The sequence below is a fragment of the Halichoerus grypus genome, chromosome 6, assembly GCF_964656455.1.
Source record: "Halichoerus grypus chromosome 6, mHalGry1.hap1.1, whole genome shotgun sequence".
Taxonomy (NCBI): Eukaryota; Metazoa; Chordata; class Mammalia; order Carnivora; family Phocidae; genus Halichoerus; species Halichoerus grypus.
In genome coordinates, this window is record NC_135717.1 from 412,418 (window position 1) to 438,646 (window position 26,229).

At 56.3% G+C, this 26,229-nt stretch overlaps 1 protein-coding gene across 2 annotated transcripts in view; it reads right to left on the minus strand.

Annotated features, from left to right (window-relative positions):
* The window catches only part of PRKAR1B (protein kinase cAMP-dependent type I regulatory subunit beta), a 76,520-nt gene extending 55,217 nt beyond the window's left edge, over window positions 1-21,303 (minus strand). The window contains exons 1-4 of one of the 2 annotated variants that reach the window (XM_036105604.2): window positions 21,191-21,303; window positions 19,970-20,167; window positions 7,535-7,693; window positions 6,594-6,685 (exon numbers count right to left, since the gene is read on the minus strand). In XM_036105604.2, coding sequence (XP_035961497.1) covers window positions 6,594-6,685; window positions 7,535-7,693; window positions 19,970-20,146 — 428 coding nt within the window. In that variant the 5' untranslated portion in view covers window positions 20,147-20,167; window positions 21,191-21,303. Of the gene's footprint in view, window positions 1-6,593; window positions 6,686-7,534; window positions 7,694-19,969; window positions 20,168-21,141 lie in introns of both variants that reach the window. The other variant, XM_036105606.2, reaches the window with a different exon arrangement.
* Between the last annotated feature and the right edge of the window lie 4,926 nt (window positions 21,304-26,229).

Here is a 26,229-nt window from a genome sequence, read left to right on the forward strand (position 1 = left end):
CTAATTTTGTGTCTTCGTGTTGCCTGAAAGAGAAGCAGCAACCCTGAAGTCAGAGCCAGGTGGGAGGGACGGGGCCGAGGCCGCTGGAGAAGCAAAAGCTGCCTGTGAATCCAGCAGACAGCGTGTTTTTCCCATCACCTGGGGACCCCAGCCAATCTGTGGGAAAACAGGCTGCTGGGGATGTGCGGGCGGGAGGCAGAGACAGTGGCAGATAACAGGAGACAGCTGCTTGGGCCGGCGCTGCGGCCCTCCAGCCAGAGGCCCATTTTAATTAGAGCTGCAGAGAGCGGGGCCGCTGCCAGGAAGACCGCCCCAGAGTGAGATGTTCTCGCCCACCCGTCTGGTAGCTCCAATAACGAGGCCCCAGCTGAGGGCCCAAAGCACAGAGCTGCCTGGACTGCCCGTACCACATGCACACGGTGCCTCCTCATTACCGCGCTTCTGGACTCCCAGGGGCATGGCGATGCTCGTCCCCGGGCACCCTAATCGGAGCAAGCCAAGAAGGGACCTGACTGAACCCAGGGGCTCCCCCCTCCCTCCTTCAGTCTGGGATGCACCCTTGGGGCAAGGCCAGGATTCTCGGCACAGCCCAGGGCTCTGGAGCACCCTGCCGGCTGCCTTCTGAGGCTCTTTGTGTCCCTGAGCAGAGAGTAACTGCTCCCAGCATCCCCAGGAAGGACAGAAGATCTGCATTTGCTCACAGTAGCTGACACCAAGCAAGGAGTCTGCACCCGCCACTTGGACCCTCACCTGGAGTAACTCAGCACAGCAGAGGGGCTATGGAGGGGTATGAAGACACCTGCTCCAGCCCCAGCTAGGACACCTGCTGCATGGCCCAGAGCAAGTGGCAAGGGGCCAGCCCAGGGCATGAGGAGCTCTAGCCCCAGCTAGGACTCCTACTGTGACCTGGAGCAAGGGACAGTGGGGAAGGGACTTCCCCTCACTGGGCCTTGAAACCCTCCTCTGTACACTGATGTTGGGGCATGAGCTGGCCTCCTACATTCCTTCCTGCTGTGTCCTGAGGCCCAGAGCAGCCAGCTTACCTTCCTCAGGCTCAGGATGGAGCAGAGAATGACCTTGTGGAGTGGCCTCAGACTAAACACTGAGAAGGAGTGAGGCCTGGCTGTGGGGCTCATGTGGATGTCTGGGCCAGCATCAGAGGGGCAAAGCAGTGTCCAGGGAGAAGCCCACTGACTCAGCCTGCCCTCCACACCACAAAAGGGCTATCAGAAAGAGGATGATGATGATGACTATGATGGTGAGGAGGGGAAGGAGGATGGTGGTGGTGATGATGGTGATGGTGATAATGAAGGTGATGATGGTGATGGTGGTGATGGTGATGATGATGTTCATGATGATGGTGGTGATGATGGTGTTGATGAGGACAGTGATGATGGGGATGATGATGGTTTTGATGAGGATAGGGATGAGGATGGGGATGGGGATGGTGGTGATGGTGGTGATGATGGGGATGATGATGTTCATAATGATGGTGGTGATGATGGTGTTGATGAGGACAGTGATGATGGGGATGATGGTTTTGATGAGGATGGGGATGAGGATGAGGATGGGGATGGTGATGGTGGTGATGGTGGTGATGATGTGGATGATGATGGTTTTGATGAGGATGGGGATGAGAATGATGATGGTGATGATGATGTTCATAATGATGGTGGTGATGATGGGGATGATGATGGTTTTGATGAGGATGGGGATAAGGATGGGGATGGTGATGGTGGTGATGATGGGGATGATGATGTTCATAATGATGGTGGTGATGATGGGGATGATGATGGTGTTGATGAGGATGGGGATGATGGGGATGATAGTGATGGTGGTGATGATGGTGATGATGATGGGGATGGGGACGGTAGGGATTTGGATAATGATACACCCATAAACATTACTACATTTCACCTTCCCTGTGACCCTCAAAGTAGGTTTTATTACTCTCATTTGACACTTGAGGAAACTGAGTCCCAAAGAATGTCATTACGCAACTTAATGACATGATTCAACAGTCTCCTTCCAAAAAATATTTTAACACACATTCAATTCTGTAGCATGCGTGTGTGTGAGTGTGCATTTGTGTGGACAGGCAAGTATGCGTGTGAATGTGTGCACGTATATACACTGTGTATATGTATGAGTGTACGTGTGTGTATACGTGGATGTGTACACATATGCTTGTGTGTCTGTGTCAGTTCGGATGTGTATGTGTTTCTATGTTTAATGCATCTCTGGCCTGACACAAAGTGTTCAGGGGTCTCCTGGTCCTCCCTGTTGCTCCCCAGACCCGGCAAGCCAGAGCCCACTCCCTGCAGTCCCAGTTCATTCCAGGACACCTGGGGCCCCCCCGACGACCCAGTCTGGATCACCCGCTCTCCCGTGTTCCCTCCTCCTGTAGGTGCATGTGACCTGTTGTTACAGGAGTGGGGGAGGCCGAGCACAGGCTTTGGAGCCCCAGGGACTCCTGTTGGAACCCTGTCTCTGCTATGACATGGGGTATGACCTCCGGCAGAAGACAGACCTCGTTACATACAGAGGAGGAAACAGAGGCCAGAAGAGCCTCCAGGAACCACCAGCTGGGAGTGCCGCCGTCCTAGGAGAGAGAACGCTGCAGTGTGGCCGGTGAGTGGCCCTCCCCCACAGCTACGTTGCACTACCTTCTGAACAAAGGAGCTTAAACAAAGCCCTCATCTCTTGACTCACTGAAGCACCACCACACAAACTGAAGGAGAGGTGCCGTCATAATCTGACAAGGGCAGGACCACTCCGCCTGTGACCACGGGGTCACCTGTCTCACATCTGAGTTTAACAGGAGGGGCTTTGAGCACAAAGGCACTCACCCCACAAGTGGATTTGCTTGCAGAGGAGTGTTGTTTCCTCCACCCACGCGGGAGGCAGCTCTGAGGTGGGGCGTGCCAGGCGCTCTGCGAACCTGGAAAGAATGTGCCCCAAACCACAGCTCGGGCTGCTGGGCCCAGCTTCGAGTAGATTGGAAAAAGCAAAGAATTTGGATGCCGTGCAGGGGACATCAAGTGAAAGGTCAAGAGACATTGTCTCAGGCCCGCTCCGGAGCCCACTTCCTGAACCATCCGCCTGTTTCTTTAGAGGCCGTAGCCAGAAAAAGGATCCCCTCAGGGTTTCAATATGGAAAGTGAGTTTTCCTGCAGCAAACCCCCCACATGAAAGCCCTCTTCCCAAGCCAGCCTCACCAAGAGGAATTTTCAATCCGACCATCTGCTTCCTGCACTTCTCGTCCACCTGGCTCCTGGATCCAGAAAAGTCCGAGGAGGTGGGAACCATGTGATTCTGGAAACTTGGGGCCAAGAGCCCAGGACCCCAGCACAAACACTTCCTGGACACACGCAGCTGGGACGGCCAGAGATAGTGCTCAGATCAACTGGCCCTCAGGCCACACCGGCCTTACACCAGCCGGTGCTGGGAGCCGGGAGGGGCCAGGAAAGGATGTGAAGGACGTGGCTCAAACACGGCTGCCATGGAGGGGGCACGTGGGCCCCACGGAAGGGGAGGCTCGAAGCTCAGTGGGGCTGGAGGGGAAGCAGAGTCTGGTGGCTCCTCAGAAAGTCACATGTGGAGGGATGAGTGCCCCGAAGGCCACTCCCAGGTGTGCACCCCAAAGGCTCCAACACCCATGTTCACGGGAATGTTTGGCACAACCACCAAAAGGCGGGAGCAGCCCAAGTGTCCCTTGACCAGTAAGTGGACAAACGTGTGGTGGCGCACCCCCACAATGGGAGACCCCCCACCCTCAAACAGGAAGGCGGCCTGTCACAACACGGGGGCACCCTGAGGGCGCCGCACGCAGGGCCGTAAGCCGCACACGGGAGGACAGGTGGGTGCTGCTGACGAGGCAGAACCTCAACCTCGCGGGAGCCCGTTCCCAGTCTCCCGGTGGCCGGGCCAGGCCCGTGGTTCTGGCCCGCACACATCTGAGGCAGCGGCGACACAGGACAGCTCCAGACCACGGCCCGAGGAGCCTCTCACTTGCTCGGCGGACCTGGGCCGCGTCCATCAGAACTCAGGCTCTGAAGAAGGGCACGGCTGCTGAGCCTGATGATGCCGCGGTTACGACGCTTGGTTAGCCTGCCCTGTGGCTCCAGCAACAGCAAGGGAAGCCTTGGGGATATGAGTCCCGGGAGCGTCCTGAGATTCTGTGCCCCGGAACACCAGCAAGGCACGGTGTCTGGAGCAGGCTGGTGCTGCGCTTGCATCTGGGAGTACGTGAGCAAGAAGAAGTTCACGGGGACCATCGCCATAAATAAGAATAATGAGCCTACATGCTCACGCCGAGTTCTGCTCCCATGGCTGTCCCTGGAAGAGCTTCATGCAGACCAGACCAGGCGACGGAGGCCCGGAGAACAAAACTCGTCTTCCAAGTGAGTAGCCAGCTTTTGGGAGACTGAGGCCCAAATCACTGTGCCCCAGAACTCCCTCCCTGCACTCAAGGTTGGGCCTGACCCAGGTGAGCAACCCACCTGCCGGCCAGCAGGAACAAACCCAGGATCTGCCGCGTACAGGTACATATTCCAGGCTGGCTCCGAGATCAAAGTCCCCCCTGCGCCGCCCGGGCGGCCGTGTGCTCTTGTCCACTAGAGGAGCACCTCCTCCCCCAAGCAGGCACCAAAGTGCGAGTGAGCAGGACCCAATGGACCCAGGCACCGTCCACAGCCATCCATTCCCTGATGACCAAAACCCGGTGAAGAACGGAGAGAGGTCTGTGTGGCCGCTGCGGGGAGTATCTGACCTCCTGCCTGAGAGTGGGGAGTCTGTCCACAGAAAGGGAACTGCAGAGGGACCCAGGGACAAGCCAGGGTCCTGGGGCCACCTCCATACAGCTCACCTTTCACTCTGGACCCCTGGCACCTTTTGACTTTCGATCCATGTGAATGCACCACCTAGTCAAAAACCAGGTCTAAATTTGGACTGAGTTTTTGATGTTTACATTCAAGTTAATAAAGATACAACTCTTGAGTCATCTGGGCCCACCTGGTGACAGAGACCCTAACTGCCAGGTGGACACCTCCATTAGGAGGGCTGAGAACAGTGGAAGCGTGTGGTCTCCCAGTTCTGGAGCCCAGAAGTCCAGAATCAGCACCAGCAGGTGGAAATCGAGGTGCAAGAGGGCCCCATGCCCTCAGAGGCTCCAGGGAAGGACCCCTCCAGCCACTCTCACCTCTAGGGGTGGCTGGTGGCCTCTGGCCTGAGGTCACCTTGCTCTGTCTCTGCCTCTGTGGTCACAGGGCTTCTCCTCTTCTGAGCAACCTCCCTGTGCCCCCCTCCTGCAAGGACCCGACACTGCATTTAGGGCCTCCTGAGGGTGAATCCTGAGCGTCTCTGCATGGCAAGACCCTCCTGGGGTGCAGGCGCTGCAGGGGGGCCCACACAGAGAACTGGCCTCCCCTCCCTGCCTGTCGTGCCCCCGTGTGCTTCCATGGGGTGGGCACCTCCTGGAACGCGGCTCCAGCCACACTCCGCCACGGAGACTCCAGAAGCGCCCCAGCCGTGGGTGAGGCCCCAGAGCGCCAGGCCTCTGGACGCGCCTGCAGCCTTCCCAGGGGACCCACATGTGCGATGTCGCCAGTGGCCCTCAGAGGTGCATCACACCTGTCGAGACCTCCCGCCGCGTCTCTCTGGTGCAGCTACTCTGCAGTGGGGCCCATCCTGCGTAGACACTGCACGGTCCAGAAACCATAAGCCTCCTGGCAACGCTGACAAAGCAGGGGGCGGACAGACCCGGAGCCACCGCACGGGGCAGAGCTCTGCACACGCGCACCATCCTGGGACGCTCAGGTGAAAGGGCCCGCCGGTGTCACAGAACGAGGCTGCAGGGGGGACTTTCTCTTCTTGTTCCATGGATTTGCGTGTCGTTTGGGTTCTGCAGAGCACAGTCATTAAAACGTGCTCAGTTATCTAGCCAGGAAACATAACTCGCCAAAAGTGAGAAAAAAGAGAGAAAAACTAAAACCCTATACACCCTTTCATCCACATCAAGGAATTTAACTTGAAGGAAGAAACAAACAAGTACCAAAGGTGAGCGCACAGGACAGCCATGGTCGTTGAGAAAACGCAAGCAGCCCTGGGAGGGAAGTAAGGGTTTTAAAGCAACTCTACAGAAACAGATACTACAAACCACTACAAACCCTTCCTGACAGATGGACGTTCACAACCTCGTGAGTGGGACAAGCCGTGGAGGATGTGATCCCACGCTGTGACACGGAATTAGCATACACGCATAAATCCACAAGCACCGCCCCAGAACAGTCCCAGGGATTTTCTCCAGGAGTCGGATTTTCCCAATTATTCGTAGGATCTCCATTCCGAACGCATGGCCCCCGAGGCCCTCACCGATGTTGGGTGCCCCCCTGGAAAGACCCCACCCTGCAGTCATTCCTGGTGCCCGCCGGGGCCGCGTGACTTGGCATCAAGGCTCATGGGTGTCTGCGGATGACAAGGGCACATGGAAGCCTCAGATCCTGACCTGGGCACACAGGCGTCCCCTGCGACCGGCGGCCAGCAAGGCCGGGGAGGGGTGTCGATCCTGGCCCCATCCCCTCCCAGGTTCCTACCTTCTCTCGTTGTCATCCAGGTGGGCAAACAGCACATTTTTGGAGATGGCTTTGGCCAAAGCCGTCATGGTCTTATAGTCCTTCGGGATGACCTGCAGGGGAAGCCAGTCAAAGTCAGACTTGCGAGCGTCCTCGAGGGTCCTGCAGACAGATAGGGGACAACGGCTCGGCAGCACAAGTGTGCTCGACGTCCCTGAACCCTGCACAGCAACACAAAGTGGTGCACGGACAGACTGTCCCCAAAACCCTACCCCCCAGCGTGTGGCGTCTGCAGGCGGGCCCTGGCGGGATCAGCGCCCCAGAGAAGCAGACCCCCGAGAGCCCGCTCTCCCACTCTCCTCGACACCTGAGGACACGGGGGCGGTGGGACTCCCACCAGGAACCAGCCCACCGGCACCTGCTCTCGGACGCCCGGCCTCCAGACCGCGAGAGAATGAGCGTCCCAGCCACCCGGGCTCACACACACAGGAAACCGTAGGCTATGCATTGCGCGCCTAATTAACTTTGTTAAGAGATCAAAAACTAAAAATACCAAGAAAAAAAGTAAAAGCGAGGGTATAAGAATATAAACACACAAGATGGAAATGACAGGCCTGCATCCAAGGGCAGGCAGGAGGCCGGGCCGCACACCGATGCGCGTGGGGACACCGCGTGTGCGCTCGCGCTCCAGAGCGCATCACGACACAGTGGCAGGCTGGGCGCCGAAGCCGAGGGCAGGACGCCGAGGAACAGCAACGTGGAGGGGGGGATTCCCACTGGGCAGCTCTGAGGCCAGGCTCCCGTCTCCAGGAGGACGGGGGCCACAGGATCTCCTCTCCACACCCTGCGAGCCCGCGGGCAGTGACTGTAACGATGACGTTCCCACCACTGCGGCCCCTCTCGGAGCAGAAGGGAGAGCGGCCGGGAGCAGGGACCCCAGGAGTGAGGGCCGGGGGGCCCACCTTCCTCACGTAGGACACGGCATCCTCCTCCGTGTACACCTCGGCACTCACGCCCCCTCGGCGGCGGCGGGCTTTCACCACGGGGTTCGGTGGGGTCGGGGAGACCTCCTCATCATGTGAGTCTGACTTCTGCTGTGTCAGAATCTGTCTGTTTTCTTCCTGTGGGAGAAGACAGAGGGAGGTCTGAGAACAGCGGCTGGCGTGGTCTGTCCACCTGCGGGTGCAGCCGAGGGGCCCTGCCCAACCCTCCTCCCTCCGTGCCCGGCAGACCCCCAGCTTCAAGGGCACCTCCAAGTCCATGTCTTCCCACCCACCCAGCCCCGCAGAGCGCCTGCTCGGAGGGTTTCTGCCCGCCCTCACTGCGAGTGCAGGCATGGTGTCGGCCCCGGAAAACATCAGACACATTCGAAGGCCCTCATGGCCTCCAGTCTCGGGCATGACACGCGTCCCCTCGAGGCTGCCATGGCCACAGCCTGCCTGCACGTGTCCCCCAGCCGGCAGGGGCTCCTCCCAGCCCGAACGCGCTTCCCACGTCTCAAGACTCGCCCCCACCCCCCAAATACCACAGTGAGTGCAGAGCCCCCTCCCCTCGGGGCTCCCTCCCTCGCCCCTCCTCAGCTCCCGTCCTTGCTCGCCCAGAACCGCACGGTTTGCTGAGCTGCCTGCCAAGCCCTTTCCCACAGCAGCTGCGCCCGAACGTGCCCCACATCCTTGCCGTTTTCCCAGGTTTGGGCGTTTTTCATGTGGTTGATGTGTGCTGGGTTTGGACACACTGACTTTGAGAAAACAATGAGACCCGGACTGGGGAATGGCCGGCACAGCACTGGGGTCTCAGGCCCAGGGCGGACACACAGATGCTCAGCTCCAGGGGTCCCACACAGACGACCCCCAGAGGCAAGTACCCAACCTGGAGCCAGAGCTACTGGCCAAGGGAGAGCAGAAGGAGGGACACAGGGCTTCCTCCACCTTACTGCCCACCCCCAAGCGGTGTCCCTGGTGAACACGTCGATGCCGCCTCCAGCAAGAAGCCTTCCATCCACCATTCGTCTCTAAGTCCCGGAGTTCTCCCCACGCTGCTTCAACACGATGGGCCGCCAGAACCCACTACACGCTCAGCCATGACCCTCCCCACTCACAAGACGTGGCACCTCAGGCACTGGCTGGAAAGGAAGGGTGAATGAACGGAGTCAGGAGGGGGTTTGAGGCCCATGTCCTTGAGTTACATAGGATGTCGTGACCACAGCGCTCAGAGGCTGGGGGCTGATGTTGGGCCCTGGCCCGCGACACGCCCTCCAGAGCCCAGGCTTGGGGGTGCCGTCTCAGCAGCCCCCTTGGGAGGCTTGGGTGCAGCAAGAGGGTTTCCAGCGGGAAGGGCAGGGTTACGGGACGCCCACCCGAGGGGGTCAGAGCAGAGGAACTGAGACCCGCAAGGAAGCCCCGTCATGTCCGGGCCAGCACCGGGGCCGCTAGGAAAGGTGCCCAGCTGCAGACCCACACAGTGGCTGTGTTACACACAGAGGGAAGGGAAGAGCGCTGGGCACCTCGCTTTCTTGGGACCGTGGGCATCGCTGTCCTGCCACGGGCCATTTTCCATGCTTGCCAGCAAAGGGCCTAACTGGGCAGGATCCAGGAGATCTGAGGCCACTTGGGGAGGCGTCGGGCGGAAACGGGATGGCATCCCCTCCCCTCCCCCTCAGGATTCCAGGAAAACCTCTAATTTTCCGGAGCCCCCTTCCTGTCTCCTGTTCTCACGCTGATGAGCTGTCTGGGCTGCAGGATGGTCAAGGGCACGGGGTCAGAGGAGTCTTCACAACAGCAGTGTGGGAACAGCATTTCCAGAAAGCTCTGCAGCCAAAATCTGCACCAGAAACGCCTAACGCAGCTCCAGGGACTGTCCCTGTTCTGCCCCCAGGGCCAAGTGCTCCCTGGATCGTGAATGACGGTCACGATCTACTTCTGACCATGTTTTTCCAGCACGAGGGGTGAAAGGCAGACTTGCGGCCTGAGAAGAGAAAATTCTAGGCCAGGGAGGGGTGGGATGACGGGAGATTGTCTGGACCTCAGTTTCTGCTCCTGAGAGAAGCCCACATGCCTGGGACCCGGGACCGGCAGAAGCCCTCCCTCCACGCCCCACCCCCAGGCGTGCTGGCCGAGGACACAGCTGGGGCGGTTCGCCGAGTCAGCCTGACCCTGCGCACAGGCCCTGAATACCCCAGAGGAGGGGAGGCTGTGTCCCGGGCGGTGGCCAGACTCCCAGTGGCTGCCCACGGTCAGCATTTCTAGGGCTCCCCCCAGGGAGACAGTCCCTCAACCCGTCCCGTCCAACCGAGTGGGCGCCATGGTATTGGAGATCTGTGGTGTCCAGGGCAGGGGTCGAGGGTGCCGGCCCCAGGCCGACCACAAGCCTCTCTCTCAGGGCTGCAGCCTCTCAGAGCAGAAGGCAGGCCCAGGGCCGTCATCCCCGTCTATGAGGCCAGGAGAGGATGAGGGCCACGTCCAGGGGCACTCGACCTTCAGTGGCAGGGTGAGGAGAGAAACGTGCAGTTTCAGTCACTTGTTGAGTACCTCACCCAGAGACTGCCACAGAGGAAAAGGCATAGTTCTGTCATGAAGATTTCCATCTCACAGGAGAGACAGGTGAAAAGTCAGGGCAATATAACAGCATGAGCCACAGAGGACTAGGTACAGGGCTGGGCAGGGCAGGGGGAAGAGTCAGGGAGGGCTTCCTGGAGGAGAGGCCTTCTGAGCCTGCCCAGATGAGCCGAGTGGAACCAGGGACACCTGCGGGCCCCTGTGAGCTCAGCCTCCGCACCTCCCCAGGCACCCTGTTCAGAAAGCGCCCTCTCCCCAACCTGTGCACCAGCTTGCACCATCTCTTTGCAAGGCCGCCTTCCCAGATGCCTATTTTATTCATCGTCAGAGTCACCTCTGCGTTTATCATCTGCTACCATCTCTGATCTCTGTTTCATTACCTTCTGCCAGATCTTCATTATTCTCTGCATGCGTTTGCTTAGTCTGGCTCTGTCACTCAATTTCCGACTTCCCAGGCCACACACACAGCGGGTTCAATAGGACCCCTCCCGAGGGTGGCTCTATTTGGAAATGGGACCTTTGCAGACGCTGTCAGGTAAAAATGAGTTCTGGACACACGGCCCGCAGGGCAGACCTCACCATGAAGACAGAGGCAAAGGCTGGGTGATGTGTCTGCAAGTGAAGGACTGGAGGCGACAGGCTAGGACACAGGAGGAAGTGCCCCACTGAAGTCTTGGCCTCGGGCTCTGGGCTCCGAGCTGTGGGGCAATCAGTTCTTGCTGCCTGCAGCCGCCCAATCCGCAGTGATGTGCTCTGCTCAGGAATTCCTGATCTTACTTTCTGGCGAAGCGGTAATTTTCCCTCCAAGGACCGATTCTTTTTTTTTTTTTTTTAAAGATTTTATTTATTTGAGAGAGAGAATGAGAGAGAGAGAGAGCATGAGAAGGGGGAGGGTCAGAGGGAGAAGCAGACCCCCCGCTGAGCAGGGAGCCCAATGCGGGACTCGATCCCGGGACTCCAGGATCATGATCTGAGCCGAAGGCAGTCGCTTAACCAACTGAGCCACCCAGGCGCCCCCAAGGACCGATTCTGCTGCAACTACGGGAAGCTTTGTCACTCAGTTTAGGTATTTCATGATTTTTCACTTTTTACATAGATTTTTACTATGACAGTCTTCTTCAATAAATTATGCAAAAGCTCGTTATTGGTTTCCAAGTGTATGGGGAGGCTGGCTGCCTCCTTTTTTTTGGTTACTTCTGAATTAGTGATAATAAAGTAACTCTATTAGATTATAATCAAAGAATATAGTTTTTGAGTGAGAAAACGATTTAAACTCATCTGGGGATCCTTTTAATAACATGTCCCACTATGTACGTGATTGTAAAACCCTGACTTACACACACCTTTCCTGGATCTCGTATGTTGCCTGATCACACACGGACGGGACCCAGAAAGAGCAGAACTCAGTAGTGACCAGAGCAGACTAGGGCCTACTGTCTCGTGCAGCTGGGCACATGCCCAGGGGGGCACAGCCGGAAACTCCTGTGCTCAGTATCACGACCCAGCACCCAGAATGCACCAGGCCTGCGGCAGGGGTTCGATAGGTATCTGTGGAATAAACAGGTGAATGAATAAACCCTTTCTGTAGCACAGCCAGCTTCACAAATCGATGTGTCCATCCGAGCCCCATAACTCTCTTTCTTAAAATACATCCTAGCAAAGCAATGACAGGTGTCAAAGAGATATCGGTACTAGAATGTTCTCTGCAACGTTTAAAAATTTTTAATCCAGGGCGCCTGGGTGGCTCAGTCGTTAAGCGTCTGCCTTCGGCTCAGGTCATGATCCTGGGGTCCTGGGATCGAGCCCCGCATCGGGCTCCCTGCTCTGCGGGAAGCCTGCTTCTCCCTCTGCCACTCCCCCTGCTTGTGTTCCCTCTCTCGCTGTCTCTCTCTCTGTCAAATAAATAAATAAAATCTTTAAAAATAAATAAAAAATAAAATAAAAAACCAAAAACAGAAATCAAATCATATATAGAGAATGAAAACTCAGGCCACAGACTAGGAGAAAATATCCACAAAACACAAATCCAATTAAAGGACTCCAGTCCAAAATATACAAAAAAAGCCTCTCAAACTCAACAACAGGAAAACAGACACCCAACACGGAGCATCCGCCCACAGCGAACACCCACTCGGGAAGATGCTCCACATCATGCGTCCTCGGGGACACGCAGAGGAGAACAGCGAGGAGACGCCACTGCCCACCCCCCCCGTCAGAACAGCCGCGGGCCAGAACACGGTCAGCACCAGATGCTGGCGGGACGCGGAGCAGCGGGGCCCCTCGGAGCAGCGGGGAACGGCGCGGCCACGCAGGAGGCGCTGTGGTTTCTTACAAAACCAGCCACGCTCTTGCCGTGCAGTCCAGCGGACGTGCTCCTCGGCATTTGCCCCCAGGACATGAGAACATAGGTCCCCGTGACACCTGCGCACGGATGTTTACGGCAGCTTTATCCACAGCTGCCCAAACTGGGAAGCGACCAGGGTGCCCTGGAGTCGGGCATGGACGCACACGCCGTGGGCCGTGCAGACGGTGGACTGTGACTCGAGTGCTACAAAGGAGTGAGCTCTGAAGCCGTGGAGGAACCCGACACGCGTGATCCTGAGCCGGCTCTGGACTGGGATTCCAGCCGTGGGGCGTTCCCGAAAAGGCAGGACTGCGGGGATGGTAAACGGTGGGCGGGTGCCGGGGGCTGGGGAGGGGAGACAGGGTGGAGCGTGGTGGATTTGTGTAATATCGTAATTGGATACATGTTGTTACACAACCGTGCAAACCCAGAGACCGTGCCTGAGGCAGGCCGTGGACTTCAGTTAGTGACAGCGAGCGCGCGGCGATGCTCATCAGCTGCAGGAGGCACGAAGGTGCAGGAAGGTAATCACAGGGGCAGGCGGGGCATGAGGGGCAAGGACAGCCCTGCACGTTCTGCTCGATTCCTCTGTGGACCTGAACTGCTCTGGAAGGGTCGTCTATCCTTGGTAATTACATACAGTAGGTTACAAACTTTACGACGTGTGTGGGAGGATCAGCAGCAGGGAAAAACACACCTCCAAGGAAACACATCAGACGCCGAAAGTCTCCCTCAAGAGATGTGACAACAAGGCATCTTTGTTTCCTTATCCTTTTCTGTACTTCCTTAATTTCCCCAGGTTTCGTGGAATCAACCTTTCTTTTTATTGTTCGGCAATTTCTGAAAGCTGTAAACCTTCTTTTGAAAACTGCTTTAACCATTTGACATTCACTTGACCCAGCGGCACCGTGTGACGTTCCACCGGACGGAGAAGCGGCAGCCCTTCCTTCGGCTTCGGGCTTGCGGTTCTTCTCACAGATCCTGGGTCTGCACGGGGCCACATGGCTGTGTCCCTGAGAGCGCCCGGACACGGTGTCAATGGCAGGCCTTCTATTCCCGGTCTGCAGAAGCATATTCCACGTGACCACACCTGTGCTGCTTGGTGGGCAGGGAGGGCGAGGGCACAAAACTGAGTTCACACCTAACTCACAAGTGCACATAAAGTGTGATGCACACAAACACACATGAAAAAGGGGGAAAGCAGTTTAGAGTTCTATCGGCAAGGAGTTTCTCCGTAAAGGTTATTTTCTATTACTGATGTTAGTTATAAAATCATTCTGGAAATAAAAACAAATGTAAGAAAAATAAGAAATCCCCATTTTGGAAGTTTCTGATCCTCTCTGCCTGAAGAGGAGGGAGATGTCCGAAGGGAAGCAGGCCCCGCCCGGAGTGTCCCTGGGCGCAGTTCCTAAGTGACAGAAGCCAGTCTGCGAAGCCTCCGTACTGTGGGATTCTGGAGAAGGCAGAACTGTGGGCCCAAGGAGTGACCCTGATGTAAACTCTGGGCCTCAGCTGACGATGGCGTCTCTCACCAGGAGTGACAAGCACTCAGCAGGTGCAGCGTTACTAAACAGGGGAGCCGTGTGCACAGGGAGGGGCTCAGGCTGGGGAGGGGGACGTGGGAACTCTGTACTTTGTGCTCAATTTTTCTGTGAACCTAAAACTGCTCTAAAAAAGCAAACCCTATCTGGGCGCCAGGGTGGCAGAGTCGACTGGTTAAGAGACGGACTCTTGGTTTCGGCTCAGGCATGATCTCAGGGTCTCAGGATCAAGCCCCTCATCGAGCCCCGTGCTCAGTGAGGAATCTGCCTGAGATTCTTCCTCTCCCTCTGCCCCTCCCCCACTGCCACACGTGCATTCTCTCTCAAATAAATACATAAATCTTCAAAAAACAAAAGTAAAGCCTATCAATTACAAAGGAGTACTGCTGAAAATACAATAAAAATGAAATAGGAGCAAATCGACCAAAACATATAAAGGATCTGTATATTGAAAATAAAAGTTTTTCTGTTTTTCTTAAAAATTTTATTTATTTATTTGAGAGAGATAAAGAGAGAGAGGGCATGCATGAGTGGGGGTGGGGATGCAGAGGGAAAAGGAGAAGCAGACTCCCTGTTGAGTGTGGAGCGCCATGCACGGCTCAACGTGGGGCTCAACACGGGGCTCGATCCCATGATCCTGAGACCCTTGAGACCACAACCTGAGCTGAAGGCAGATGCTGAACGGACTGAGCCACCCAGGTGCCCCTGAAAATAAAAGTCTTTCTCTCATAGACAGGAGAAACCACAGACCTAGGTAAATGAAGAGCTACTCTGTGTTCACGAACTGGAAGATTCAAGATTGTTCTCCATTCTCCTCAAACTGATTTATGTGTTCAGTGTAAGCCCACTCAACATTCCAAGAGGATTTTTTGGTCCATGTCACCGAGATCACTAAAATATACCCAGAAAGGCAAAGGAACCAGAGTAGAGGAAACAATTTTGAAGAAGAGCAACGCATGAAAACAGAGTGAGCCAGACCGTGAGGTGCCCCCAGGTACATACAGCCAGCTGATGAATGACAGAGGAGCACCCAAAGTCAGTGCAGAACCCCTCCATACAAACTTCCATACAAAACACAATTCATTAATAAATATATGCATTGATAAACCCACCTTCAAAAGGGGAAACTTTTGCTCTGTGAAAGACACTAGTGAGCAAATGAGCAGAAGACCCTGGATGGACTGGAAGAAGGTGTTTGAAAAGCAGGGACTACCCAGGACGCACATCTGCGTACGTGAGGGTAGAGTTGAATACATAAAGCACTTCCGAGCCCAACGGTGAAGAAGAGCCTAGTAAGAAACACGGACCGAAGACCTCAGCAGGCACCTCATCAAGGAGACGATGGCAAGTAAGTGCATGAAAAGATGCTCCGTGTCATCAGTCATAAGGAAATGAGGAAGAAACCCAGCGGAAGGGCCAGCAAGTACCCATCAGAATGGCTCAAATTTTCGAAAGCTAACAGTATCGAGTGCTGGCAATCTTAGGGCCAAGAACCACAGCTGGTTGGAATGTAAGACGGTGTAGCTGGGCACTTTGTTACCAAGTCAAACATGTGCTTACCATACGACCCAGATACTTTCTCAAGTTAAATAAAAATCTACATTCACACAGAAATCTGTAAGACAAATACATGCCTACAGCGGCCTTGTCATTGCCAAAAACTGGAAGTGATCCAGATGTCCCTCAACTGGCCAAAGGATGATCAGACTGTGATCCATGGATTCAGCAAAACAACGCTCGTGACACGCACAAAACCAGCACGAATCTCGGGTGCCCTCGGAAGTGACAGAAGCCGGACTCAAAGGCTACCTGCTGTAGGCCTCCACTGGTGGCACATTCTGGAAGATGCTGAGCTGCAGACACTTCAGCGGCTGCCAGGGGATAGGGGGGCGGGACGGTCTGGCCAGCAAGGGCAGGAGGGAGGGGATGGCACCTCAACAGATCTGGGTCTCGGGGACGGTGGCAGGTAGACAACTGGACACCTCCGTCAGAACCCACGCAGTTGCACACCACAGAGCACACGTTCAGGGTATTGAAATTCAAAGAAGAACTTTAACGGGAGAGGGGAGTGGTCCCGGTTCTCTCTTCCCAGATGTGTCTGCTCATTCCAAAATTGACACACAACGTAACTTCCATCTTTACTAAAGACCAAAGCCTTAGCCCAGACCCTCGTGTGACCCCACAGAGCCAGTGTCCAGGGAAGGCACCAGGCCACCAGGAGGGAAGGAGCACCCAGCTCGGCAGGGAGGTGTCCATATCCACCAATTAGCACAAGAACAACTGTAGAGAAGCTGATGTTGACGCGGAGTTGGGAAAACAGCACTGTTCACGCGTGTCAGGGGAACCGTAAACTCATTCCATCCTTGGGAGTAAAGTGGTTCTAGAGCTATGAAAACAAGCCACACTCTGACCCCAGCGCGCGCACCCCGACTGCGTGCACGCTCTGTCTTCTTCAAATCATTTCCTGGGCATAAAGGTCTTTTCTGAAGAAAACAAAAAAACTGAAAGCCGTCAAATACAAAACAATACAAATAAAGTAAAAACTGCCACATCACATGGTTTTATGGCCACAGACACCATAAAAATGCTACTGAGGAGAACACAGAATAGGGTGCGCTGGATGCCACCAAAACAGACACTTTAAAATGGCCAAAATGGTAAATTTTATGCTGTATAGATTTTACACAAAAGATACTAGGAAGAAAAGTCAAACTAAAAATGCACATGTGCCACCCCCACCCACATCCACACGCGTGTGCGTGCTGAAGAGGGTCCCAGAGAAACGCAGGTGGGTACGCGGATGGAGGAGGCCGGGCGCTTTCCTTACAGCCTCTAAAGCATCCCTACAAGGACCAACGATTCTACCGTTCCACGAGCTTCTGCAAGATCCCACCATGGAGAAGCTTCGGGCTGTGCTTGGCCAGTGGATAAGGACTATTCTACCCCCTCACGACTGGACCTGAGAACAACGACCTTCTTAAACTGCACTCACCGAGGCCTGAGGGCTGGTGGCTGGGCTTGGCCTGCCCGGACAGCACCCCGAGAGCTGGGCCATCCCCGCTGGTCTGTGCCGGCCCAGCGACACCCTCCCGGGGCTTTATCGGGGGCCCCACACACATGCTTCCTGCTTGTCACACATGATGAGAAGTCTCCCTCCCCAGGCTTCCTGTCCACTCAGGCTGGCCTCATGGGGGGGCAGGGGTGCTGCCTGGGACTCTGCCCTCCCCTGGACCACAGGCTCCTGGGGCCCAAGACCCGGGGCTCCGCCACACCCCGAGCCAAAGAGCCCTCCTGCTCCCCTATTACAAACACTCCACGGCAGCTCGCGGGGCAAGCCAGCGTGGCGGCAGAGGGGACGCCCGTGGCTGTCAGGGACTTTATATTCTGGGGGGCTCAGATCTGTCTGTTACAGGGATAATCCGTAGTCTTGCCGCTGGGCGCATGCTTCTCTCAGTGCCCGCCATCCACTTCAGAGCACTCCTGCGCGGACAGATACTCCGCGGCTGGCGAGGCCTCTCACAAGAATGGAACTATACCCTACGGCCAAGGCTTTTTTTTTTTTTTTAAGATTTTATGTATTTATTTGAGAGAGAGAGAGAGGAGAGAGCACGAGTGGGGAGCAGCAGGCAGAGGGAGAAGCAGACTTCCCGCGGAGCAGGGAGCCCGACGTGGGACTCGATTCCAGGACCCTGGGATAATGACCTGAGCCGAAGGCAGACGCTTAACGACTGAGCCACCCAGGCGCCCCCACAGCCAAGTCTTGTAACCCGCTTTCCTACTCACCACTGGATTGCCGTCGTGGGTAGGCCTACCTAAAGCCGCCCTACCCGCCCCTGAGAAAGTGGCTGTTTGCAGTTGAGTTGTGTCCCCTGAAAGTTCACGTGTTGGGTTCCCAACCTCAGGACCTCAGACTTTGAGCTTATTGGTGACAGTCTTTGCCAACGTAATCAAGTTATAATGAGGTCATTGGGGTGGGCACTAACGCAATGTGACGCAGCCTCCTGTTAAGGAAGGAGGCCACGTGAGGATGAAGGCAGAGGTCAGGACCAAGGTCCTACGAGCCAGGGAACACCAAAGGCTGACGGCAAACCACCAGACGCTTGAGTGTGGACTCGCAGCCTGCAGGGCCCCCTCCCCGCCCATCTGCTCCTACTGTCCCCATTCACTCAGGGGTCCAGACCAAGCCCCAGGAGTTACGCTTGCTGCCTCTCTCCTCACTCCACCAGCAAGCCCTAAACACCCCGCCAAAATGAATGGTCCGAGCTGGCCATGTTGCTCCCGCTCCACTAACCCTAGATGCCCGACTCACTGCTGCAGCCATTGCCACGGGTCCCCTGGGGGCACAATGTCCCTGGTGAGCACCTCTACTTGGGTCTCACTCTGCTGCCTCAGCCATCGAGTGGGTTCCCCGACTCCAGCCACCCCCATCAGGACCACCCCCGAGACACGTCACCTGGAGGGCATCACTTGTGAGCAAACCACGGGAAGTAACTGGGGCCCGGACAGAGTGAGGGTTTGAGACGGGGGAGGATGGACTGTCCCCTGCCTGATTCTCCCAACACGCAGGAAACAGCCCATCCCACAAGCCCCCTGCAGAACGCCTCTCCTCAACCGTGGCCTCAAACGTAACCAAAGGAAAACAGATGAAGGCTACATGACCATCTTCATCCATCCTCTGAAAAAAAACAGCTTTCCAAATTAAAACAGCCAAAGCTGGCTAGTGTGGGCAAACCAACAACCAAACCCCGCGGTGGGAGTGTACAAGGACGCAAACGAGATCACTTCCACCCGGTATTGCCATTGGGAGTTTCAGTAATCCCGTGTCTGAAGACAATGCCACACACAGGAAAAAAGTCTACACGTGAATGTGTTAGCGTGGCATTATTTTTAACATTAAACAAAGCTGGAAACAACTCAACTATCCAATCGCAAGGGAAACGTTGAGAAAATATCAGCATGTCTACTCAACCCAGCACCGCGCACCCACCTGAGTGAGGTCTGTGAAGAATGCGGAGCAAATGAAAAATACACGGAGGAGACCACATATGACTGTGACCCCTTCTATCTCTGAACTTTCCAAACTTTCTTTAAAAGCCATGCACTCATACTTGAAAATGTTTTTTTAATAGATTGTTTTAAAGGAAAGAAATTCACCCCTTTGGGCTGGAGCTCTGTGTCCACAGGAGGCCCCCACTGAAAGTGAAACACTGATGGGCGGGGACTCAGAGGGACTCAGATCTGAGCCTGACCTGGGGTTCCATTCACCCCTGAGACCAGGACAGGAACAGTGAAGTTGTGAGCAACGGGCCCAGAAGAGGAGCCTTAGGTGCCGCCCAGAGAGTGTTCAGGGTCAGGAGCCAGAGGGAGGAAGGAAGGAGCCTACCATGGAGGGACAGGTTGCCAAGGGGCTCAGGGACCCCTCCTGCTCTAAGCCTGTCCTCCCACCGATGAACCAGGAAGGGGTGAGGGGCATCATTCACAGAGGAATGAGTTGGGGGGGGTCCCCTCAGAAGAGAAGCGTGGATGGACGTGTGCTTCCCCACACTGCACGAGTCTGAGGGGCGTTCTCCTCTGCCTATGCCCACCTCCTCCCAGAGGCGCAGATTACCACCATGGAATCTGGTCTCAAATGCCCTACATCACATGCCTATCACAGCTATGTCCTTCCATCCCAAACGCCAGTGGCACCTGTAACTACACACGGTCCCCATCTCTGTCCCCTGAGTTGAAAACTGTCAGCAGGCCCCAGAAGCTAACTTCACAGTCAGCTCTTCCCCAAGCTCTGCAAGTGGTAGAGCCCGCACCAGTGGGGGTCTGTGGCCGGGACCAGGAGCCCTGGAACGGGTGAGGCAAGGTCAGGCCCGGCGGAGGACTGCTCTCCCCACACTCCCTGCAAGAGCCAGCACGACCCGGGGAACAGGTGTGCCCCAGGGGAAAGCAGGGGTGGTCGTCACTGACCTTCTCCAGCTTCTCGAAGTGCTCCCGCAGGAACTTCATGGGCCTGTCGGGCTTGGAGATGCACAGGTGCACAATGCAGTCCTTGAGGACCTGCTGAACGCCATGCTTCTGAACGTAGAGCTCACACCCCTTCAGACTCTCGTCCTCCTCCGCCTGGTAGGACGACGGGGACGCCATGGTGACCCCGCTTCTGGCTGCCTGGTGGGGGAAATGCACATCACGGGTTGCTGGGGAAGGAAGCCTGGGGCAGCACCCCACAGGCCCCCAAAATGTGTCATTGTAGTCCCATCCTGTGAGTGATGGGACACGGTCTCAGGGTCCATGGTCACAGGCCTTTCCTTCTGAGGGGCTGGATGAGCCGTTAACATGACAGCCGCAAAGCCTTACCTTACAGATCTTTGCGGGCATGGAGGAGGATCAAACAGACTTGTACATGGCTGAGCAAACCCTCCTCTCTGAGAAATCTGAAGGTGGAGAGTGGGGGCCCCCGGGGCCTGAGTGGCCAGCCCAGCACTTATGTGGTCTCACTTGCCACCATCCCTCCTCCCTTTTTAGGGACAATTGTGTGAACCAGGTATATGGAGAGTGCTGTTACAGGGTTGGGGTAGCCTGCTTGGCAGGAACAGAAAGAAAACAAGGCAAACAGTTGAATCCCAGCTGAGGGGCCTTCTGGAAGGATGTAACATGGAGAACAATGGCAGGGCCGCACATTCTCAGCCCGGCATTCTCAGCTCAGCGCTCCGGGCTAAGTCACAATGAGGGCTCAGGAACTGGGAGCCACGCAGCCGCCCCACCGCTGGGACCCAGACCCGGGTTCTCGGCCGCCAGGAAGGCCCCAAGGCCGCGCCCCCTCCCCAGGCCCCGTGCCCGCGGTCCCTGCGCCCCCTCCCCAGGGCCCGCGCCCCTAGTCCTTGCGTCCCCTGCCCCCGGCCTCTGCGTCCCCAGCCCCCTCTTCCGGCCCCGTGCCCCCAGCCCCCGCGTCCCTTCCCCAGGCCCCACGTCCTTGGCCCCTGCATCCCTTCCCCAGGCCCCGGCGCCTCCGGACCCTGAGCCCCCGGCCTCCACGCCTCTCCACGACTGCGCCGCGGGCCCAGGTTCGGCCAAGGGGGCGGGGGCTCCCCAAAGGCCCACATTTCCCGGGGCCTCCGGGCCGGCCGAGCTCAGCCCCTCACCCGCGCAGGCCAGGGATCCCGACGCAGACCCCATCCCAGCCCGGCGTACCTGGATGCGCCACGCCCGAAGCCCGAAGCGGCTGCGCGGGGACGCGGCGGGGACGCGGGGACGGCCGGCGAGTGGGTCCCGCACTGCAGCGGCGCCGCCCTCCGCCCGCCCCCGCGCCGCGCCGACCCACCCCCACCCCCCACTCCCCACCCCTGCACCCGGCCTGTCCCCCTCCCCTCCCGCCCTCCCCCTCCCTGCCCCCGCATCGGGCCTCCCCACCCCCCACTCTGCTGTGCTTCCTGCCCCTCAGCATCCCTCCATCTGCCCACCGACAGACCTCTCCCCACTGCACCTCTAGCTTACCCCTGTGCCCCCTCCTCCTCCCTTACCCCCACCCCAACGACCCCAAGCACCTGAAGGAAGCCACAGATTTTCATGCACAGGCAGCCAGGACCACCACCATTGCCCTCCACCACCCACTCCTCACACCTCAACCCCCCCCACCCCCCCACCCCCGCCACTGAAGACCATGTGATGGCGCATCTCAGGGTGATGTCCAGGACCCCCCACTGCTCACCCCAGGCAGGTTCATCTACATGTCTGCAGGCCCCCACTCTCCAGCTCAGGGCCAGAAGAGGTGGCCAGAGGGCCCCAGGCCACCCCAGGGAGAGGTGAGCTGATTTCCTTTTCTTAGTTAAGGGCACCAGCTTCACCCCAATGCCCCAGTGGGAAATCAGTGGGTCATGCTGAATTCTCCCCTCCATCCTCCAGGGTCCATGAGGTCCCTGAGGCCTGCGGAGTCCCTGGGGTGACTTCCTAATCTGTAAGCCCAGACCTGCAGAAAGGAGGACTGTCTCCTGTCCCTGTTGCCCAACGTCATCTTTGCCCCCGTTCCAGCAGGTGGTGGCAGAAACTTCATCTCAGTCAGTTGGGAGTCCCCGCCCTTTCCACAGAGTGGTCTAAGCACCAGGAGAGGGGACAGGGAGCTCAGGCCTTGAAGCGGAAGGCATCTGCTCACCTCTCCCACACTCACCTGTCCACAGAAGCGGGCTGACCACAGCGTGGCCGGCCTCTGCAGCCATGCCCCTGCGGCACAGCTGGCGCTGCCCAACTTCCTCCTGCCTGTGTGAAGGGAAAGGGACAGGTCACACGCAGGTAGACAAGCTGGGAACTCCTTTCTGCCTCCCAGCCCCTGCCCTCAGTGTGGGGGGAGGCTGGCAGCAGTAGCCAGTGCCCTTACGTGAGGGTGGTAGGAATGTCCCTCACAGAGCTGGTTGTAAAACCACGGGCACCACCATGCTGGCATTCACAGGTCGCCTCCCCACTGGATAGTGACAAACCCTGGCTTTCGTAGGGTGTCTGAGCAGCCACATCCTTCCACCGAAAACATACCACTGGTATCAGGTTACCCAATAAATCGTGCTTGTCTGAGAATGTCCCCTCCGCCCGCAGGGAAGGACCACCTATGCACATTCCCCAGCTCCGGGGGGCTTTATTTCACCCCTAGAACCTGGGCAACCAAGCCTTGCAAAGACCCAACTTCAAAGCCACATTCTTTCCTAACCACTACCCACCCCCAGACTCCTGCCTCTGCCCGCTCCAGTTTACCCACCAAGATTCAACTTGAGTGTTCCTTTGCAGGAAGACTTCCCTGGGGCACCGCACCTCCAGACAGGGTGGGGCTCCCTGGACTTTGTAGCTCTCGTGGCAAGTGCCACACAAGAACTATGTGAGTCTGTTGGCTTGATACCGAGAGCAGCACATGGGCATGGGCGCTGCTCGTTGTATTCTTTATTCAGTCTGCATGGTACGGAGACAAACACAAACATTCTCTGCGATGCAGAAAGGAAGACTACTCGTCCAACCCGGGTCTCTGGAGAGGTGGCAGAGTATCGTGGTCTGAGATGGGCCTGGTAGGGGACCGCTCCGTGCGCACAGTGCCTTGGGCAGCGCGCAGAAGCCCTGAGGGGGCAGAGGGTGGAGGAGGCGGCTGACTGCTGCTTACCAAGGGCTCGCTCTGGGATGACACCTGGGAGCCAGAACCTTCCTGGAAGAGACCCTCCCATCTCAAACAGGCAGATGCTACTCACGTGCAGCTTTTACCTGAGGCAGGGGGTACAGGAAGGAGCACGCAGCAGGGGTCCAGTGACCGTGAACACCAGTGGTCATTATTCTCAGGACCACAGCCGTTCCTCAGGGGGAGATCTAAGTCCCATCCCCAGTACACACGGGCAGGGCCCTGAAGGGATGCAGAAGACGGGGCCACAGGGGAAGAGAGAGGTGAGCTACAGAGGAAGAGAAGGCGAGGGAGAGGCGGAAACCACCCCTCAAGCTCCACGCCTCCGAAGAAACTGCCATCGGCGAGAAATTCCCCGGGGAGGAGGCAGCAGGAGACGTTATAAGAACAGTGCTAATTTTCAGCTTTCACATTGCTCACCAGGTAGGTCTGAGACGTAAAATCTCACACCAGTATTGCCACCGCATGTCAGCGAACTCTGATCATGCACGCTCCCTGGTGTGGCCTTGGGGTGTGGCCCCCGGCAGCAGCGTCCCGATAGCATGCACGGAAGCAGACACCCCGTGGAGCCTCAGGGGAGAACCCGGTGCTGCCTCGAGTGTAGCCACCAGAGGACCCAGACTTCCGATCCGCAGACATTCGAGATCATCAGTGTGTATTGTTTTAAGCCCCTAAGTTCGTGGTGACCGGCACGCAGCCTGTCACGGGGGGAATCCGGGAAAGAGCCCAGCCCTGTGTCTGGGTTGGTGCTGGACGAGGAGGAAACCACTGCAGGAATGCTATAGGCTGAATGCTTGTGTCACCCCAAAACTCCTGCTTAAACCCTAACCCCGTTGGGGTGCTAGGAGGGGGCTTTGGGGTGAGTCAGTCATGGGCGGGGCCCTCCAGATGGGATCAGTGCCCTCATGACTGAGACCCCAGAGCGCGCCCTCGCCTCTGCTGCGGCGTGTGGACATCACAAGAGGCCCTTCGTCTCGGACACAGCCTCCAGAGTGGGGAGAAAGAAATGTCTGTTGTTCATAAGCCACCCAGCGTGTGGTGTCCCTGTCACGGCAACCTGGACAGACTCAGACAGGAGGAGGCGTGAATACTCAGAAAAGCCATATATGAAAATACATTATAGGGATAAAGGAATTAAAATACTATGAATCTGGCACAGGAACAAACAAACATTAAGGGATCAGAACAAAGAGCCCAGAAATAAACCCAAACCAGTATTTACAGGGATTCTGTATGTGATAAAGGCGGCACTGCATATCTGCGGGGATAACAATAATTCAATAATTAGTTTGGGGAGAATAAAGTCACCTGTGCCTCTGGACTTAAATATAAAAGCAATGGAAGAAGCGTTGGGAAATGTCTTACGATCTCGGGACACCTGAGGCCTTCCTTGTCCTACCACGACATCGAGGGGCCGTGAATGTAAAAACCAAATACTCTATAAAAATGAAAACTTTGTGCATAAAAACCCTCACACATTCAAAATAAAACAAAACAAGAAGTGTATTTGCCATACCTATCACAAAGGGCTGGTTTCCTTAGAGGAAGACGACACCCAGCTACACTCAAACTAAGAACAGTGCAAATTCAAAGTCCGCGGAGGTGCCCTGTGCCTCTGGGAGGCTGGCCCAAGTCTGTGCGGGTAGAGTGCGGGAAACGGGCCTTGCAAACACGGCTCCAGCAGAGCTTCTTCGGACTCCCATGCGGAGGACCTAGAGCCCAGATTCAAACACACACATCCCAGCAACTCCACGTCGCTGGGTTTATCGATAACGTGATAAAAAATCAATATTGCGGTGACTATCCTTCCTCACGCATTTTTCTGGTCGCGGGTAAATGTATCTGCCTGCCCGGGTGCACAGAAACACATGAAATAACAAAAGTGGGAGGAAAAACTAAGTATCCATCAACAAGGGCCTGATGAGACATCCAGCGGCGCATTCGGACAGTGGAGTGTCACCCAACTGTTCAAAAGGACACGGCAGCTCTGAGCCAACACTAACCTAGCTCCACCGTATGTTCCTAAGTGAAACAAAAAACAAAAACCATGCTATGAAACTTGGCGTGCATGCTACCAGACTTTACAGGGCGCCTGGGGGGCACCGTCGGTTGAGTGTCCGACTCTTGGTTTCAGCTCGGGTCATGATCTCAGGGTCGTGAGGTCAAGCCCCGTGTCCAGCTCTGCACTCAGTGCAGTCTGCGTGTCCCTCTCCCTCTGCTCATCCCCACCGCTCACGCGTTCTCTCTCTAAAATAAATTTAAAAACCTTAAAAAAAAAAAAAAAAGGGACTTTACAATCCACACACGTGGATTCATGTAGATTTGGGCACAGGATACCTCTAGCCAGACCTGAAGGACAGAGGTGGCCTGAGGGGCAGGGAGGGCAGAAGTCCTAAAGTGACCATGTCCTCGAGTGCCGTTCCTATTGTACACCAAATGCATGTATTACCTATTCAAAAGTAACTTTCTGTCTATTAAAATTTTTAAATCTTCCTGGAAAAGACGGGGAATTCAAAACACCCATTATTTTCACTCCACAAACCACAATAAAATCACAATAAAGGGATTTTTTAAAAGATTTTATTTATTTGATAGAGAGAGAGCACGAGTGGAGACAGAGGCAGAGGGAGAAGCAGGCTCCCCGCTGAGCAAGGAGCCCGATGTGGGACTCGATCCCAGGAGCCGAAGATCATGACCTGAGCCGGAACCACCCAGGCGCCCCAAAGGGATTTTGTTTTTAAAGGCACAAGCCCTCAAGGACTGGAAGGACCCAGAGAAGACCTTAACAAAATTCTGGGAGCCTGAAGGAGGACAGGAGAGTCGTCATTGACTGACTGGAACCAAGAACGCTGAATGGTGAACCGTGAACATCAAGAGCCCAGTTCACACCACAGAATCCCCCAAAACCTCAGGAATGGTTTCACCAGCTACCAAGGAAGTGAGAGCCAGTGGTGGGGGAAGAGTTGGCCTCATGCTCCACTGGGACTAAGACGGTCTCCAGATGGGGGGTTGGCACACCAAAACCAGGCAGATGCTTCAATGCGTGTGCACCAGGTGCTGACCACGGCCCTTTACCAGAGCG